This window comes from Panthera leo, chromosome E1, assembly GCF_018350215.1.
Source record: "Panthera leo isolate Ple1 chromosome E1, P.leo_Ple1_pat1.1, whole genome shotgun sequence".
Lineage (NCBI taxonomy): Eukaryota > Metazoa > Chordata > Mammalia > Carnivora > Felidae > Panthera > Panthera leo.
This window is the reverse complement of record NC_056692.1, coordinates 13,417,486-13,435,356: the sequence shown is the minus strand read 5'-3', so window position 1 is coordinate 13,435,356 and position 17,871 is coordinate 13,417,486. Positions and strand designations below refer to the sequence as shown.

The following is a 17,871-nucleotide window of genomic DNA, read 5'->3' as shown; positions in this document are numbered from 1 at the left end:
ACTCCCAGAACATATCCTATGACAGGGGTCTCCACCTTTTTTTTCTATCAGTCCACCCAGTATGCTCCTGTGGATAGCACATTCCTAGATTACAGGCCGAAGCTTGTTTGAGCTAGGATGTAGATTATGTATAATTCTCATTTCTTTGCCACTCAAAAAGACCCATCCCAGGAAAGGGTGTTACTCTAGGAGTCATTTGAAGGAAGTAAAAAATTCACCAAATGCAGCGAATCACTTATTAATAGATCGTTTGCAAGTTTTGCAACCCATCAAGACCCAGCGGTGTCTTGGCATTCAAGTTAAAAACTGCCATCCTTATGAAGTAAAAGAATTTTAAACATGCATATACATTGGAGTTGGCGAATAACTATGGTAACATCATTGCCTCCTCACAAAGTTCCTGTGAGGTGGACAGAAGGGACTTACACTTTCTGGTCTCCACGTGGAGCCATGGTTTTGTAACCATGCAAAATAAGTGGAGAGCCAGTAGGGCATGATGGATAGATCACTGCTTGGGGGTCATTTGGCCTAACCCGCTAACATTTTCTGGCTGTGATTCCTTGAGCGTGTCATTTCAACTCCCTTGGTCTCCCTTTACTCAAACTGACCCCAGACTTGTCGAGTGGTTCAGATGGAATACTGGACATTCAGTGTACTGGGAGATATAAACACTGGGAGATGTACAAGGGTGACCTGTCTCAGCATACTGACTCTATCCCTGAGCTGGAACCAATAATAATGCTTCAGGTCCAAAAAGTGGGCGGGCTCCCCTTTATCCCTAGAGAAAGCAACTCTCCAGGATTCCCAGCTGGTCTTCATATTGGCATACCTAAGACAAGGATAAATCATGATCATGACAAGGCAAAATAAATATTTATTAGAAATAGTAAAAGCATTTCTTCATTGGCACTAAAATGTTCTCTATGACTTCTTTCTTAATTTAACACAGAGTTACACACATAACACTAAAATCAAGTATGTGAATTAAAATTTACAAGGATCAGGCACATTCAGTGAGAACAAGGTGACAATTCTATGTTTGGGACCAAGATCACAGTATAAACATGTAAATCAATGCAAAAATCAAGTATGGCTTACAGGCCCGGATGAAGGCCCATCGACCTGGGCCCCGCCCAGAGCAAAAGGCCACAGTTCACCAGGCTTTGAGGAAGGAAAGGAACTTCAATAATACTGGGCTCTCTCAGGCAGGGGCCTTCTAAGAGCTTAATTACTTCACAGTACAACCTCATACCTTCTGCTACAACCCAGAGGGGAAGGTAAGCACCATTTTCATTCCAAACAGATACATCACATGATGTCTAGAATAATAGATTCCTCCTGAGGCAGTTTAGCTCAAGGAAAATTTCTAGCCAAAACCATTATCCAAGCATGGGAGATTCCATGCCTGGAAAATGCCTACCCCTTAAATTACTGAAATGTAAATCATGAAGTTTTAAGATGTCCTTATATGCCCATGGATTCAATGTGGCACGGTATGTGTGTGTGTGTGTGTGTGTGTGTGTGTGTGTGTGTGTGGTTTGGACACACCTATGTGCACACTTGAGTTTTAAATCTGTCATAGGGATCATTGGGACAATGCAGACTGCCATCATGAATCATCTGAGCAAAACCCCAGCCCTCCCTGACATAACATATGTGGCAACCACAAAGGCAGACTCAAGTTTACTGAATAACTGTGCTAAAAAAAAAACCAGAACAAAACAAAACAAAAAAAACGGAGCTGGGAGAGACCAGGAGTCAGAAACTCCAGCTCCAACAGCTCTGGTATGACTTCCTGCCTGGCTTTAAACAAATCCACTTTCCTTTCTGGGGTGTAGTTTCCAGGTGTAAAATAGGGGAACTGATCTTTTTAAACCAATGATCTCTGCTCTGACTCATTGCTTCCTTTTGCTTTGGTAAACCTACCGAGGCTCAGATGATCTAGGCTGAAAGCTTTTTAAGGGATGAATATCCAGGACAGAAAATGGTCCTGCCAACAAATTCCATTCAGACCCACAGAGAACAGCTCTCCATATGTGTGAGAAGACCAAGATCCCATTACTGATTTCCATTTGCCTCACTTCCCAGGTTTTGTTCAAGTGGGAAATGGAGAGCCGTGTGGCTCTGTCCATTCATATCCAAACAAAAACAATTTTGGAATGACCAGACCGTGGCACCATGGATCCAAATGGCTGTACTTCAGATCAGGGCACCTGTTCGGGATGTATGCAAGTAGGGAACTCCAGATACAGGATGCTGATCTCCAGGCTAAAAGGACCTCGAAGTCCATCTGACCGTGATCTTTAACAACATCTCTAAAAAGTTCTGCGTAAACATCTCAAATATCTGGAGTAGTTGCTGGATGAATGGAACCAAAATCTTTGTCCTTGAAATTTCCAACCTTTGGCACCGGTTCTGCCCATCTGGAACACACGTGCTCCACCTACCTCCGTGACAACCCTCCTCCCCCAGCCTCCCCTTTCCAGAGGACATGTCAAGTGCCTGCTACCCCTGCCCACACAGGAACTTGACCCGAGCGCGGCTTAGAGCCCTGCTTGGCATCTGCTGGGAATACAGGGGCTGCCGCAGACTTTGCAGGTCTCAGGCTCGCCCTCGACCTCCTCTCTCAGCCCTGGCCCATCAGGGACACAAAGGCCAAGTGTCCACTCACCCAGGGTAGTTGCCACGCAGAGCAGCCCCAAGTGGAGAAATGTCCCCAGAGTGGACTGCTCAGCCTGCACTCCTCGGTTTACCTCAGCTCAGATCCACTAGCCAACTGCTAAGTTGTCTAAAAGCCAAATTTATTTTTATGCCCTTTAAAATTAAAAATTCATGATTAATATCACTGTAAGTCCACCCTCCAAGATTCCCACATGAATCCTTTTACCAGACACATAAGGCAGAGTAGATTTTCTGGCTGTCTAGGCTCCAGTGATCGGGAACAAGTCTTCTGTCTCCACTGCACCTCTGCCCCAGATGACCTTGTGTAATTTCTGGGGGAGGAAATTGGAGGACGAGGCTCTAAATACAAGCCCTGTGCCTTGGCAAACACTCCTTTCTCACACTCCTTCTCCTCAGCTTCAAAATTCACAGTTAACAAAAATATTAAATGCCAGAGCATTTCAGGTATTTTGTTAAATTCCTCCAACGAGAAATACTGTTGTATAATAGTAACCTCTGAGATTTAAGACCGTATAAACAGAACAGCTGCTATTTCTGTTTCAGATGAAGCCACGATCCCAGCTGGGAGGCATGCGTGACTGCAGGCCCAGGACAAGGACAAGGGCCAAGCTCTTCCCCCAGGTCGCAGCAGCCCACACGGGCCCTGCCTGGCATGTCTCATGTGGACTTTTGTGTGTGTGAAGAAAAGCCTTTTGTCCCTGCTCTGGCCACCCTGAGGCCAAGTATATAATACTTATAGCTGCCCCAAATCCCAAAATCTATTTTAAAACCACATACTTCATCTGAAGTAATTTTCAAAACTGAAATGTCTTTTCTCTATTGAAAATAAAAACCCTGTGTTAATTACTAAAAGTGTCTCTCAGCGTGAGACAGTTCGAGCCTTGCCGTGCCAAGGCTCTCATTCCAAGAGTAGTTTCCTGTTCCCTGAAGGGTCCAAAAAGGCATTTCCAGAGCTCAGTCCCCTCCTCCCCCAGGATGTCCCACTGAGTTCAGTCCCCTGTTTGTGCTGGGATGGGATCAAGAATCCCTTCAATTCTGGAGCCCAGTCACAGTGAGGGAGCCGGTGGAATGTGTGGGCCGGGATTGGGGCCGGGGGAGGGGGGGAGCGCATCAAGGAGATGTTGGCAGGAAGGAAGTTCTGCTCCTCAGGCCTCTGTCCCTTCCCTGCCACGCTTCTCTCCCAGCCAAGATGACCTCCAGTTGGTGAGCCCAGAGACTTCACCCTGGATTTCAGGGACTCCCAGGCTCAGGACTGCCCACCATGGATTTACACAAACTCTTTGCTGAGTAAAAAAAGAAATCCAGGGTGTTTCCCACTCAGACTGACAGCAGCCTCTCTCAGTTCAGTCAGCCGCTCAGCGTGAGGATGCTTTCTGCTTGTAGGCACACAGAGCCAGGCTCCTCCACTCTGCAAAGCCTTCAGCACCAAGTCCAGGGCCAGCCAGCAGCCTCAGACGGCCCATGCCCACACCAGCTCTGCATTCTGCTCCTACACCGAAGTTTCCGGAAATTCATCTATTTCATCAAAGGCGTTCAGGGTGGTTTTGCTGTTGCTCCTGGAAGAATCTTGGATTTTGTTGAAATCTGCTTTCAAAAGAACCCCAAAATCCCTATTTTAGAAAGGCAGCGCTCTGTAACATGGGCTTCCATGTCCCAATGCACCACCTAATTCTTTTTTCACCACCTGATTTTTAAAAGTTATTCCAGGTAGGGTTATAAAATGTCACAGCTGAGGGGCATCTGGGTGGCTCAGTGAGTTAAGCATTTGACTTCAGCTCAGGTCATGAGCTCACGGTTTGTGAGTTTGAGCCCCACATCGGGCTCTGTGCTGACAGCTCGGAGCCTGGAGCCTGCTTCGGATTCTGTCTCCCTCTCTCTCTGCCCCTCCCCCACTCTCACTCTGTCTCTCTCAAAAATAAATAAACATTAAAAAAAAATTTGCTGCCACAGCTGAAGGGGACCTGAGAACCAATTTGCTTCAACCCTCCCATTTTGCAGATGGGGAAAATCGGGGCCCTCACACACGATTTGCCTAAGATCACATGGTCAGACAGGTGTGGTGGCCACGCTTTCTGACAGCAACAGTACCTGTCCGTCTTACAGGCCCTGGATCTTCATTGAGGAAGGAGACATGCGTTTTCCATTCCGTCCACTTCACCTCATTGATCCTGCAAGTGTGATAGTCATCCTATTTCTCAACTGCACCTCATTAGGTGCAAACAAATAGCATGGCTTTTGCGGTGCCCTAGACAGCCCTCCTCTGCCCACCCCAGGGATCTGGGACTCCTACCTCACATGGTCATGTCAGCATTTTTAGGGTTTGAAATCTACCCAAGTCCCCATTTTCCCAGGCCTCAAGGGATTGGTCTCCTCCCAGTGTGTGGGGCCCCAAAACTCAGAGAGGTGTCAAGGGGACATCTTTAGACAGCTACAGCTGCTCCTTACTGGTCTATGGGGAAGGAGGGGAGGAGGGCCCAGGCCGAGATATGACAGTGTGAGGAGTAAACTTGTGGAAGTTTAGAAGTTTAGGGTTAAACTAGGGTTAAGGTCTCACTAGGTGAAGGTGGTTAGGGTTCAAACCCCAGTAAGAGTGGGCAGAGTCTAAGGTGCTAGATTATAAATGGAGGCAGTGGTTTGGCTGAAGTTCACATTCAGAGAACATCTCTAGAATGAGGGTGTCAAAATGAGAGACACTTGTTAGGCTAAGGATGACAGCCAGAAACGGTGGTTTCCGCGGTGTGGGATTCTCAGTCAGAGAAGCTGTTTCCGGTAAGGTGATACACAGAGGGGAGTGTGTAAGGTCAGGCAGTCAGACGGGGGTAGGATCGTCAGAAAAGTTGGTCACGGCATGAACAAGCACTTTCTAAAAACCAGACAGCCTGATATCTGTCGAAAGTAGCTGTCTCACTTTCCACTTGCCAGTGACGAAATGTGCCTCGGGTCCCCTGGTGTCACATGAACCCACACAGGATAGAGAGGAAGACAAAGAGTGCCAGGCCAGCAAATGTTTCCTAAACCAGACAGTGTCAGGGAGAGGCCATGGAGGCCCCTGCAGGGGGCAGAGAGGGGAACTGCAACCAGCAGTCTCCTTTCCTCTCCCTTCGGAAGCTCGAGAAACCTCATCCCAGGGCCAGCAACCCCACGAGAGCAAATTCCCTGTTCCGAGGAGGTCAGAACCGACGGTAGCTGTGGTTTGGGAAGCAAGCGGCGGCACCGTTTCTCCAACGTTCACCGCCTCATCTCTCTCTCCCCGCCCAAAGACCACCACCACCCGGGGGCCCCTCTCCCTTTGTTACCGCAGACACAGCCGGAAATCTTCCTCCGCTACCTTACACAGCTCTCCCATCCGGAACCTGCTTCTCAGCCATTCTGGTAACATTTTCTCAAACTCCAGAATCGTCCTGGCTCTCTGGGGACATAAATGAGCCTAAGCACATCAGTGAGGAGCCAGCCCAGGAAGACAGCTCCACAGGGACGTGCACGCACGCGCACGTGCACACGCGCACACAAGTACACGCACACACACCACCAAACAGCCAGCTCTCCCTCCACTGGGCGCTTAACGCATAGATCCTGAGGGTTCGGCTAATCCACAGATTTCAAAAATGAAAAACCAGTAAGTTTGGGGAAAGTGTTCAAATTGCTTTAAACATAATGTAAACAATGTTTCTGGAAGTCGAGCAGCTTCCTAAATGAAAATGTTAGGATCCTGGGATCCCACAGGGAAGAGAGGGGCAGACATCACGTAGTCCCACCTCCATGCCAGCCTTGGACTACCCCTCAGCAGTTTTCCTGTCAATAATTTGTCAAATCTATCCTGAATATAATCAACGAACCAATTAAGAAGGCCGTAATAATTAGAAACTTCCTGGTCATTGCCCCCAACACCTCAGTTCTGCCTTCTGGGGCCACAGAAGGAAACTGTCCTTCCACAAGTAGCTCTGCAGATATCTGAGGGAACCCTCACCTTCTTGAACTCTAGTTCCAATACCTTCTCTTGTGAGGCACAGGTTCCAGTCCTCTCTCAGGCCTGGTAACCGGTTCTGGACCATCCTGTGGGGTAGTGTCCTCAGTGTATAAGGCCCACAGCGTGTAAGAGGTGGCAGCCAGGGTCGAGGACAGCAGAATTGTCCTAGGCCCTATGCTGCTCCTCTCAATGCAGTCTAAGGTCACAGTTCACCATCCACATATCACGTCATTAACTCTGAGCAGTACATGTCCATAAGCCTGGGTTTGCATCACATGTGCCGCTGTCCAGTCACACTGCCTAGACCCTCTACCCAGGGAACCTGGACTAAGACTTCCTCAAACCTGGCTGATCGCAGAGCGCTTATGCAGATTCCCAGGCCTCCACCCCAGATCCACTGGTAAAGACAGTTGTCAATACCGTGTGCTGAACTTGGTCCCCGTGAAGACCCCCGTGCCAGGGCCTCTGCCAGGCTCACCTGTAGACGCCAGATGCGCTCACTCTCCTTGGAGACGTTCTCCACGGTCTCTCCCATCAGGGCGATGAGCATGTTGAGGAGGAGGACGAAGGTGAGGATGACGTAGGTGATGAGCAGGAACAGAAAGAGGATGGGGTACTTGGAGTTCTGTTGTATGTTCAGGTCGCCCAGGCCTATAGTGAGCTTAAAGAGTTCCAGCACCGAATCGCTGAAGCTGCCATAGGAGCTACAGTCCTTGTTGTCACTGGAACACTTCTCGATCAATGAAGCCAGGGCTGGGAGGACATAACAGGGTGTTCTCCTCTGGCTCTGTGCCTGGCTAATTACCCAACAAGCTCATGCATACTTGCACGTAGACACGTGCCCCCCCCCCCGCCCTTCCCCCCTCCCCCCCCTGCCACATACACACTGCAGCCCTACTGCCTCATTCTCTCTGGCCATTTAGATTCCACCTCCAGCCTCAGCTCCCGGAAGCTTCATCAGGCTGGTTCTTTGCCCTGACCTCCTGCAGAAAGCTCTTCCTGCCCAACAAAACAGGCTCCTCTACCCTGCCATTTGGCCCTTGATCACTCACAGACTTGCAGAGTTGTGAATTATAATCCACATGTATCCCTGGTTCCCCAACCAGGCTTTGGACTCCCAACTTCCTATAGCCTGGGCCATCCTCCAAGACTGTAAGGTCCTGAGTCTCTTTCTAATGCTCTGTAGGGAGACCCCCTGGCCAAGACCTGGCTTCTTTCTTCTCTTCTCTCCAACACACCATACTAGTGGCTCATTGTTGGATGGATGGATGGATGGATGGATGGATGGATGGATGGTCAAATTAATGAGTAAATGGATGGATGAATAAATAAACAAGTGAAGGAGGAAATAAATAAGCACATTGTGGTCCAGCAAAGATACCAGAAGATGGGAATGGCTGCCTAATTTCAAATGCCAATGATCCCTGGGGGGGGGGGGGGGGGGGGGGGGGCTGGTGGATGGGAGGAGGAGAACTGGCATGGGAAAATACAATGATATCTTTCTCTGCAGGAGTTGTAAATAAAATAAAAATAAAATCAGGTTGTACAAATGAAGAGATTTTAAGTGGGGCCTCCCTATCTCCAGTCCCCAGCAGACCAGAGGCTCTCATAGATATATCCGAAGTAAACAAGTAACACGATGCGTGGGGCCAAAGGAGGTTATCTCCATGCATTAATTTACTCCTATTTTTCAAAGACCATTGATGAGTCAAATTTCTGCAAACTTTAGTTTTCCTGTTTGTAAAATGGGGCCAAAACCACCTGCCCAGCCTACCTCAGGTTGTGGGGCCACATAACATGCTGGATGTGAATGTGGGTGGCATACCCCACAGTGTGGATGGACAAGAGTGACGGGTCTGCTTCTAAGCCTCAGTTACCTTATGATCAGGGATGATGACTCCCCCTTAGTCGAGATATTGGGAGAAGTAAAAAGACAATGCTTGGAAAATGCTAAGCATGGCAAGTGCTCCACTGGTAGGTGACATAAGTGTTGCTGAGGCTGCTCCTGTGCCTTATCATTTTGACATCTATAGAAGGTGCTTTACAAATGTGGGAGTCCTATTATTTATAAATCAATTACCTACTCCAAATCCAAGTAAGAACACAATATATACAAACAAGAACTTCAGAACATCATGCAAAATGACCTATAAAGAAAGAAACATGATTCAAGGGTAAGGTTTGAGCACATATTCACTAGACCCTGATCTCCTTACTGCTTCCTCTCACCAGGCCCCTCACCCTAACCATGCCTTCCCTCAGGCTGTCCTCCCTTCCCCTAGACAAATCCCCCTGATGCTCCAAAGTTCAGCTCTAGGCCGACCTCCTCCAAGAAGCCTTCCTTCCCTTCCCTTCCCTTCCTGCTCACCTCCCTCCTCCCTCCTGGAACACAGTCTGTCTCAGTCCCTGATGATTCAGCCTGTATGGGAGCACCTTTCTTCACAGACTCACATCTGAAATCCTCATACTTCCTGGGGGCAGTGGTGTGCTGGAGTCAGCACATACACGCTCGTAAGAGCTGACGGTTACGTTTTCATGAATTTTGTAAGCTGGTGTTTAAACACAACCATTATTAAAAATTAAATCGCATAAGCTTATAATTAAGTAAATTATGTTCAAAACAAAGATAATATTCAACACCCATCACTTAGTTATTTTACAATTACCTATGCTCTTAAGGTTATTTACATCTACAGCAGTCATACGGTGTGCATGTACTACATAATGTGTTACTGCACATCTCTTCCCGACTCTGTGTTTGATGATGTCATATTGGTAGCTGGAAATCAGCCATAGTAGGATTTACACCATGGAAATTGGTAAATGGTACAAATCAGAGACATTATTCTGCTGATTGTCTAGGTCTGGAATTAAGACAATGATAGAGAAAATGTTAAGGCAGATTAAACTTCCGAATGTATCCTATCTGTAGCTGCTGTATGGTAAATTACACAATAACATTAATGAAACAGTCTTCCAGCATTTGAAAATGATCATCCGATTCAGCAAATAAGTGGCTCACATCATTGACAAACAAGGGAAGATCCCACATAGGGCTTCATCTCACACCTTCAAGTCAAGAAAAATACCAACCAGCATTTATGCTTGCAACAATACTTTTGTCAGTTGCAACCACAGATTGGCAACAGATGGAAGAGCTCAACAAAATCAACAAATCATTCTGCTGGATTCAACTCGCTATGTGGAATTTACAATAAAGAGCATAATTTATTTTATTATTTGTAAATGGTGTACCACTCATCCTTTGCATAGTAAAATTTATAATAAACATAATGTGTGTGTGTGTGTGTGTGTGTGTGTGTGTGTGTGTGTGTGTTTCCCAGAGAGCTGGTCGTTAAATATTTACCAGCACACCACTGCCTGGGTGTGAGCACACTTCATAAAGCGTTATTCCTTCCCTGTGTCCAACAAGCCAGGTGTTTTCGGGTCTGGACACTTAAAGCCTGACCAAAGGCAAAGAGAGACAGTGGGGTTTGGGAGAAAGAGCAGAGGCTGGCCCATGAAACAAGGCCCTTTTGTTCTCCAGACCTGTCTCCCCACCTGAAAATGGACATTCTCTGAGGGCTCCCCCGCTGCAGAGCCTGCCTGTCTGCGATGCTCAAAAGCTCCAACGCACCTTCTGGATCATGACGCTGTACATGCCCATGGACTGGAATCCCCGCGTGTAGTAGAGCATGTTGGCCCAGCCCAGGGCCATGGCCAGCACAAGGCAGGCGAGGTACTCTTTGTAGGCAAACAAGTACAAGAAGACAGACAGTATCACAAGCACAGCTTGGACAAAACTGTTCAGGAGACACAGGAGACAAGGGCCTTACTTACTCCTCCTCAGCATAGGGGTAGATACTCAAACCCCCAACCTCCCGCACCCTGTGGGCTAATGCCAAAGAGACAGGCGAGGCTGCCCTGGCCCCACTCAACCATGTCTAAAATCCAGCCTTGCAGGAGCCATCAGCAAATGCGAGTCAGAGCCAACAGTGGGCTGGCTGCAGCTGACAGGGACTTGTTAAAAATACAGATCCCCAGGACTCAAGGAGATTCTGGTTCAAAAGCCCTGCAGAGCAGCCCAAGCGGTTGGATGTTTTTTAAATCACCCACGTGATTCCACGTGATTTCTGAGCCCCACATAGGTCAGGAAACCACTGGGGTAGACAGGATACAGTGAATAATTGCATTTTTAACAAAAATGACAAAAACTGACCATGTCTATACTTAAAAGCCATTCATAACAAAAGTCTCCCACGACCTACTTTTAAAAATCTTTTTTGGGGTGCCTGGGTGGCTCAGTCGGTTAAGTGTCTGACTTCGGCTCAGGTCGTGATCTCACCGTTTGTGGGTTCAAGCCCTGCGTCAGGGTCTGTGCCGATAGCTCAGAGCCTGGAGCCTGCTTCGGGTTCTGTGTCTCCCTCTCTCTCTCTGACCCTCCCCTGCTCACACACACTCTCTCTCTCAAAAATAAATAAATATTAAAAATAAATAAATAAGTAAAATCTTTTTAAAAGCTATAACACATGCTAAACGATAGATACGCTAAACAGAGACTGGTTGCACAACAAAATGAATATACTTAACGCTGTTGAACTGTACACTTATAATGGTTAAGTTGGTAACTTTCATGTTACGTGTATTTTACCACAATTAAAATTATTAGGGTACAATATATAACAAACACACGGGATCAAAATTACTCCTAAACATCGCTAACCAACAGCTATGCAGACATCTGGATAAAAAGCTCTCTTGCTTATAACATCACAGTCTCCACGGTTATAAAATATCTAACTAGCCAAAGTAGGACACAGGCAACCTTGTTTTTCTCATGCAGTGAAAAGCAAATGTTTGGGTAATCGATACATTTTGGACTGAAGTGAGGAAGCGTGTATACACCCTCCTCATCACTGTCAAAGCACCTAGGAAGCAGAAGAGAAGGACAGTGCATCGGTGCCTTTTGTCTGCACTAAAGCCAGTGGCTGTATAAATGAATTCTTCTCTGGAATTATCTTATTTTCTCAAAGGGAAAAAGACTCCCATGTGGCTCCCATCATGGGGCAGTCCTGCACCTGGCCTACCACTCACTGAAGTATCTGGGCACCCCACCTGCCCGCAGGGATGAAGAATTCCGTTCGTGCCTCTAGAAGGCAGGTACATAGGTAACAAAACACCTAGGTATTTGGAAACATTGGGCCAAGATTCAAGGTTCTATAGAGACCCAGCTTCCCAAATGCTCAAAAGAGGGGACCTACAGAGCTATAGAGCCAAACATTCTTCGTCCCATGCTGCAAATCCTGCTCCATTCACAGGCAGCAATACCGAATCAGCCTCTGTTCATTTAGAGACAAGGGTCACGTAAGCCTCTGATGTCATCTGCATGTGACCTCGTTCAGAAAGGCTGCTGGGCTGGGTTTTCTGGCTAGGGCCCTAAGGCGGCCAACCCTCCTCTAGCATAAGATGAAGATGACTGGGAGGCTGGGGTTGAGGCTCTGCATGACTCACTTCCATGCTCTGGGCTTTGGTTTTTCATGCTACAGATGAGACTCTATGATTTCTCCAGTGCTTTCCAGCCCTGATCTGCCAGAGTCCGACATGGTAACCTTGGACCCCCACACAACTAGAAGGAACTGGCCCAGACCATCCATCCCTTCATAAAGAAGTAAACAACACTACTAAGCCTCCTCCTGCCTTCTCTGCCCCATCTGCTGCCCAGGGCTCTATGTCAGGGTGAAGTCAGTCATCACTGCAGCCTGATGGTGGGCACTGTGGTAGGGTCTTCTGGTCCTCTCCATGGGCATCCATGGGCCTCTCTTACTAGAGGGGAGAAAGGAGGTCCCTGGCCACGAGACTATGGCAGAATGACTGAGACATGGTGACGTGGGAGGATGGTCATTCCAGAGGACACAGCACCCACGACACAGGACTTGAGCCCTGCCTGTGCGGTGCTGACCAATGGGATAGACCTACTTACAAGACAAAGTGAAACCAGGCATCAGAGAGAATGGACTGCAGATCTGAGGGTCTCAGCAGGAAGATCGCCATGCCCTGAGGCCAAAAAGGAAAGAAAAGTTGCACCCTCTTCATGCCTCTCACTGGGGATCTGAGGAAGGCAGTGTCTCCCCAGGACTGAGACTCAGTGAGGGGGAGGGTGTGAAGGCCAAGCCGGAGCCCAAGTGAGGGATACGGAAGGGGATCTGTGCTGGCACGCAGAGGCAGCCCCAGGGTAAGCATGGTTGCACCCCCAAACTTCTCACACCTCTCACTACCCCCTTATCCCCACCCAGACTCTGCAAAGCAGTACAGCCACACAGCTCCCTGCCATTCTGCAAATGTGGCCCAGCTTCTAAAATCAACAACACAAGAAACAACGGGTACTGGCGAGGATGTGGACAAAAAGGAACTCTTGTGCACTGTTGGTGGAAATACAAGCTCGTGCAGCCACTGTGGAAGACAGCATGGAGGCTCCTCAAAAAGTTAAAAATAGAACTATCCTACAATCCAGTAATTGCGCTACTGGGTATTTACCCAAAAAATACAAAAACGCTAATTCAAAGGGATACGTGTACCTCAAAGTTTATTGCAGGATTATTTACAATCACCAAACTATGGAAGCAGCCCAAGTGTCCCATGATAGGTGAATGGATAAAGAAAATGCAAGATATATAGCTATATATCACAATAATGGAATATTATTCAGCCATAAAAAAGAATGAAATCTTGCCATTTGAAATGACATGGATGGAGCTAGAGAGTATAAGACTAAGCAAAAGAAGTCAGTCAGAGAAAGCCAAATACCATACGATTTCACTCACATGTGGAATTTAAGAAACAAAACAAACAAGCAAGGAGAAAAAAAAAAAAGAGACACACAAAGAGACAAACCAAGAAACAGACTCTTAACTACAGAGAACATACTGATGGTTACTAGAGGGGAGGTGAGTGGGAGAATGGGTGAAATAGGTGATGAAGATTAAGGAGTATACTTATACTGATGAGCACTGAGTAATGTACAGAATTGTTGAATCGCTATATTGTACACCTAAAACTAATAGAACACTATGTTAACTGCACTGAAATCAAAATTAAAAATTTAATTAAAAAAAAAAGACAAAAAAATTATACGGCCTTGCTTTGCCGCCTCTGAGCCTTTTTTGTATGCTGTTCCCCATGCCCACCCTGTAATGGCCTCCTCCCCAGTGTCCTCATGCCCAATCCTACCCTCGCACACTAAAGGCCATCTCTGCTTTCAAGCCTTCCCTCCCTCTCGTATCCCCAGATAAAAGTCATCTCTTTTCCTCTGAGCACTTGTCTGGACCCCACACAGGGCCCTTTTCGTAGCCTATTTTAAAGTGCAGATATTTATGTCTATCTGAAATCCCCTACAAGACTGTGAGCTCAAAGAGGACAAATTCCCTCCCTCCCTATCACCTCCCTCCAGGGCCCCACATACAGAAGGTGTTCAGCATGTATCTATTGATTCACTAGTTAGATGGATGGATTGATAAGTGATCAATTGACAAACAGATGGAAAGATGGAAAATGGATGAAGGATAGAAGGACAGTGGGGAGAAATGCTGTGAATTCAGATGAATGACAGGGTCAGTGACAGGTGACCGAATGTGTGGATGGAGGGACAGGAAGATGGGTCACTGAGTGGCTGGGAGGGTAGATAAATGGCTGATAGATGGGCAGGGGGGTGGAGAGGTGGAAAGTAGGTAGGACAGACCTGCTGATCTATTTATTCTCATTTTGTAACTAAGAATCCAAAGCTTAGAAAGGAAACGCCTCCCCAAAGCCGTTCAGTAGTAAGGCAGAGCAGGCTGGATCAAAGGCAGGCCTGCTGTCACTCTGCCTGCCTTTCAGGCAAGTCCAAACGGGCTCTGCGGCCCACTCACCTCTTTCACAGAAATGCACGTGGCCCAGATGAGCACGAACATCCTTCCCAAGAGCTGCAGCCACCCCATCTTGTGCGTCAGGGCCAAGGGGTGTGGGAGGGCCTGGGAGGAAGGGAAGGAATGGATGGGTGCAGAATGGGGAATGAGGAAGGCAGGGGTCATGCCAACTCTGGAGGGACCATGCACATACACATGCCTAACCCTCAAGTTGAGCCAGAGGCCAGCACGAAGCCTGATCTCTGTAGGGTGTGAGAGAAAGAAGGGCAGCTCCCTACCCCTGCCCCACTCACAGTGGGAGCCCGGAACTCTACAGTGAGGACACAATCCAGTCCATGTTAGCCCCTCACACCTCATGGCATTCGTTCGTTTCAGAACCCATCCGTATCCCGATACTCACAGCACAGGACACTCACAGCTGAAACTCTGGGCCCTGTGTAATGAATGGGAAACTGAGCCCCAGAGCGATGGGAAAGCTTGTTCAAAGTGACCTCCCCCTCCTCCCATTTCCTGTGGCCCTCACAGCAGAAACACCCAATCAGCTCTAGATTTAGATGGAGCCTGGGCAGGGTCTGGGTCTCCCAGCTCTCCAGATCTCCCCATAATAGCTAAGCACTGGAGACATATTCAGTTCCCTAGAAACTGTGAAGGATGACACTTGGGGAATGCCATGCAAATGTCTTGGTCATTCTGGGCCTCAGTTTCCCCATCTGCACATGGGACTGCTCCCAGGTCTTGAAGCTCTGACCATCGCACCACCCTCCCTCCAGGCGCAAACGTACCTCCTCCTCCCGGGGGCGGTAGTAGGAAACGAGAGTCAAGGTGATGTTGTAGAAGAAATAAAAGCAGAAGGACAAGAAGAACATGTACTTGGCAAACTTCTTCCACTTCATATGCAGCAGCGTGTGCAGGGGCTCCAGGGTCAGCATCTCATGCCGGTTCTGGGGGTGGAACACCACTACCATTTTCAAAGGGCCTTCATTCCAGAGGGAGCTCTGAGTCAGCACCACCCCTGGCAGAAGGGCCAGTCATTGTGTCCCATGACTGGTTGGTCTGGGAATGTTGGGAAGGTAATCTCTTTCCCAGCGCCCCCAGGCAGCGGCCGAACCCCACAGGAGCCAGGTTTCCAGCAGGAGAACCTGCTGCTCAGTGGGAAGCAAGGGCTACGAGGGGGAAGGGCCATGACTGGGGTTATGGCCCCAACTTGGCCCCCTTCACTGTACGACCTTAGGAAAACCCCTGACCCTCCCAGGGCCTCAGTTTCCTCATCCATAAAGTTGATAGCAATCAAACTGCCCTACCTGTCAGGCTGCCATGAGGATTCCAGGGAGACCCCAGACAAAGCAGGCTCTGGGGAGCATGACTTTTGGTAACACGTGGAGGATGAAGATCCAGCCTGCTGCCTCACTTCCCCCAAAAGCCAAAAACCTCTCACTGCTGATCCTCTCTCTTCCCCTCCAGCTTTACAGATCTCTCCCCTCTTGCCTACTCCAGGAAGCCCTCCCTGATTGCTCCAGCTATGCCTTCCCAGAGGGTAAGGGGGTTTTGGGAACCATTAGGGAAGAGGGGGAGAAACAGGATAGATAAGATCAACACCAGTCATCCCACCCTCGCACCCCCACTCTCACACTGCCCAGGCCAAGATTCTGGGCCCAGGAGATCCCCACCACAAAAGTTTACAACCCAAGGTCAGCTGGGAACAGGCAAATACAGCACCTGCCCTACCCCTCCCCTTTCTGTGTCAACTCTGCCTGCTAAGGCAAAAGACTACAGACATGTCCAGCTAGTGGCATGGGTCTTCCCAGTGCCCCCTGAGCCCCCGGCCAGAGGCCAGCCTCCCGCCCCTACTCTTCCCCAGCCCTCCCAGGAGACCCACATCAATGTTGGTGTTGTAGACAATGATTTCCAGCACTGAGTTGTCTGTTGTAGTGTCCACGTTGGTGAGGTCATAGAGGGAGGACGACACAGGCCCATACGCCCAGTCAGTAAACTTCCTGGACAGACTCCGGAGTGGCTTCTCCTTGATCTCACGGCTAAGGATGTACTTCAAGATCTGGGGACAGGAAGAGAAACAGCTGTAGAGGAGGGCTGGGAAGAGGCTCCCACCTGGATGGATTGAATCCTGCCCGTGCGTCTGCCACCAAGACCCCTGGGCTCAGCTTTATCTGTGGAATGGGTATGAAACTTGCTGCTCAGTCTGCTTCCAGGGACTGTGAATACCAGGGACGAAAGGTGTGGAGGCCCTTTGCATGATGCAGAAAGCTGCACAATCAGCTCGTAAATCCTCGTACCAGTTGGGGACCCCATTCAGTGAAGAATCTGGGAATTGACAATTCTGAGAACTAATTTCTGTTTGACCCGGATGTGAGAAGATACTAGAAGTTTTTCTGGCTTCCCTATCCCTCAGTCAAGACCATGCCCATTGAGGCTCACTCGCACACTGACTGTGGGCCAGATAAGGGGTGATACAAGAGTGCCAGCCTGACAGAGAGGCCTCGGAAACCCACTCTCCAGGTAGTGATCCTCAAACCCCACTGCATGGTAGAGTCATGAGGAACACTTAACAATCCCTTACCACCAGCTGATTCGGTCCGAATCTCTGGAGGGGGGATGCAGAGATCTGTGTTTTGTAAAGCTCCATGGGCATTTCCAAAGCGCAGGCAAAGTGGAGAGCCACTGCTCTCCAGCTCACTGCTTCCCAAGACAGGGGCCAGGGCTTCCTGGGGCACCAACCCAAGGCCCAGGAAGAGGGTCCTGCTGGGGAGAACAGCATCAGAGCCGTGATCTCACATATTCCCATGTCATCTCATATGGGAGCCTTGTCCCCACAGCCCAGGCAGAGGGCTCCCAGGGACAGGCAGGTCTCCCCATCCTGAGCCCCCAGCCTCGAAAAGCCTCAAGGAACAGGGTGTGTCTTAAGTGTCTCTGCACCCTCCACTCCTAGCATGGCGGCCACCTTGGGCATCGTCCAGAAAAGTTTTCCAAAAACACTGAATGAAGAAGAGAAGGGACCAGGAATGAGGGGGCCCCATCCCCAGGACTGGCCACAGGGGAGCACATTGTCCTCTAGAGAATCAAGGGGACATGGGGCCATGCTCCATGCGGACACAGCACTTGCCTCAGCGGCTGGCAGGGAGGGGGCCTCAGAGGAAGCTCCACTTGCAGCCCTAATCTGACTCTCCTCAAAGCCTCCCACAAACTGTGTCCCAGCTATGGGTAGGAGACAGTGGGGAGGGTGGGGACGCACACAATTCCTCCTCTGTCGAAGCCAATCTCCAACACCTCCTTCCCCCACAAGAGAATGAAAAGGTCCCTTGTGAG

General features: G+C 48.8%; 1 protein-coding gene across 2 annotated transcripts in view; it reads right to left on the bottom strand.

Annotated features, from left to right (window-relative positions):
* Positions 1 to 854: 854 nt before the first annotated feature.
* Positions 855 to 17,871, bottom strand: part of TRPV3 (transient receptor potential cation channel subfamily V member 3) — a 33,738-nt gene continuing 16,721 nt past the window's right edge. Inside the window, exons 8-17 of one of the 2 annotated variants that reach the window (XM_042916783.1) lie at positions 16,427 to 16,603; positions 15,333 to 15,491; positions 14,554 to 14,655; positions 12,630 to 12,703; positions 10,287 to 10,452; positions 8,730 to 8,796; positions 7,128 to 7,402; positions 5,979 to 6,091; positions 4,771 to 4,850; positions 855 to 4,269 (exon numbers count right to left, since the gene is read on the bottom strand). In XM_042916783.1, coding sequence (XP_042772717.1) covers positions 4,172 to 4,269; positions 4,771 to 4,850; positions 5,979 to 6,091; positions 7,128 to 7,402; positions 8,730 to 8,796; positions 10,287 to 10,452; positions 12,630 to 12,703; positions 14,554 to 14,655; positions 15,333 to 15,491; positions 16,427 to 16,603 — 1,311 coding nt within the window. In that variant the 3' untranslated portion in view covers positions 855 to 4,171. The remainder of the gene's footprint in view (positions 4,270 to 4,770; positions 4,851 to 5,978; positions 6,092 to 7,127; positions 7,403 to 8,729; positions 8,797 to 10,286; positions 10,453 to 12,629; positions 12,704 to 14,553; positions 14,656 to 15,332; positions 15,492 to 16,426; positions 16,604 to 17,871) is intronic. The other variant, XM_042916782.1, reaches the window with a different exon arrangement.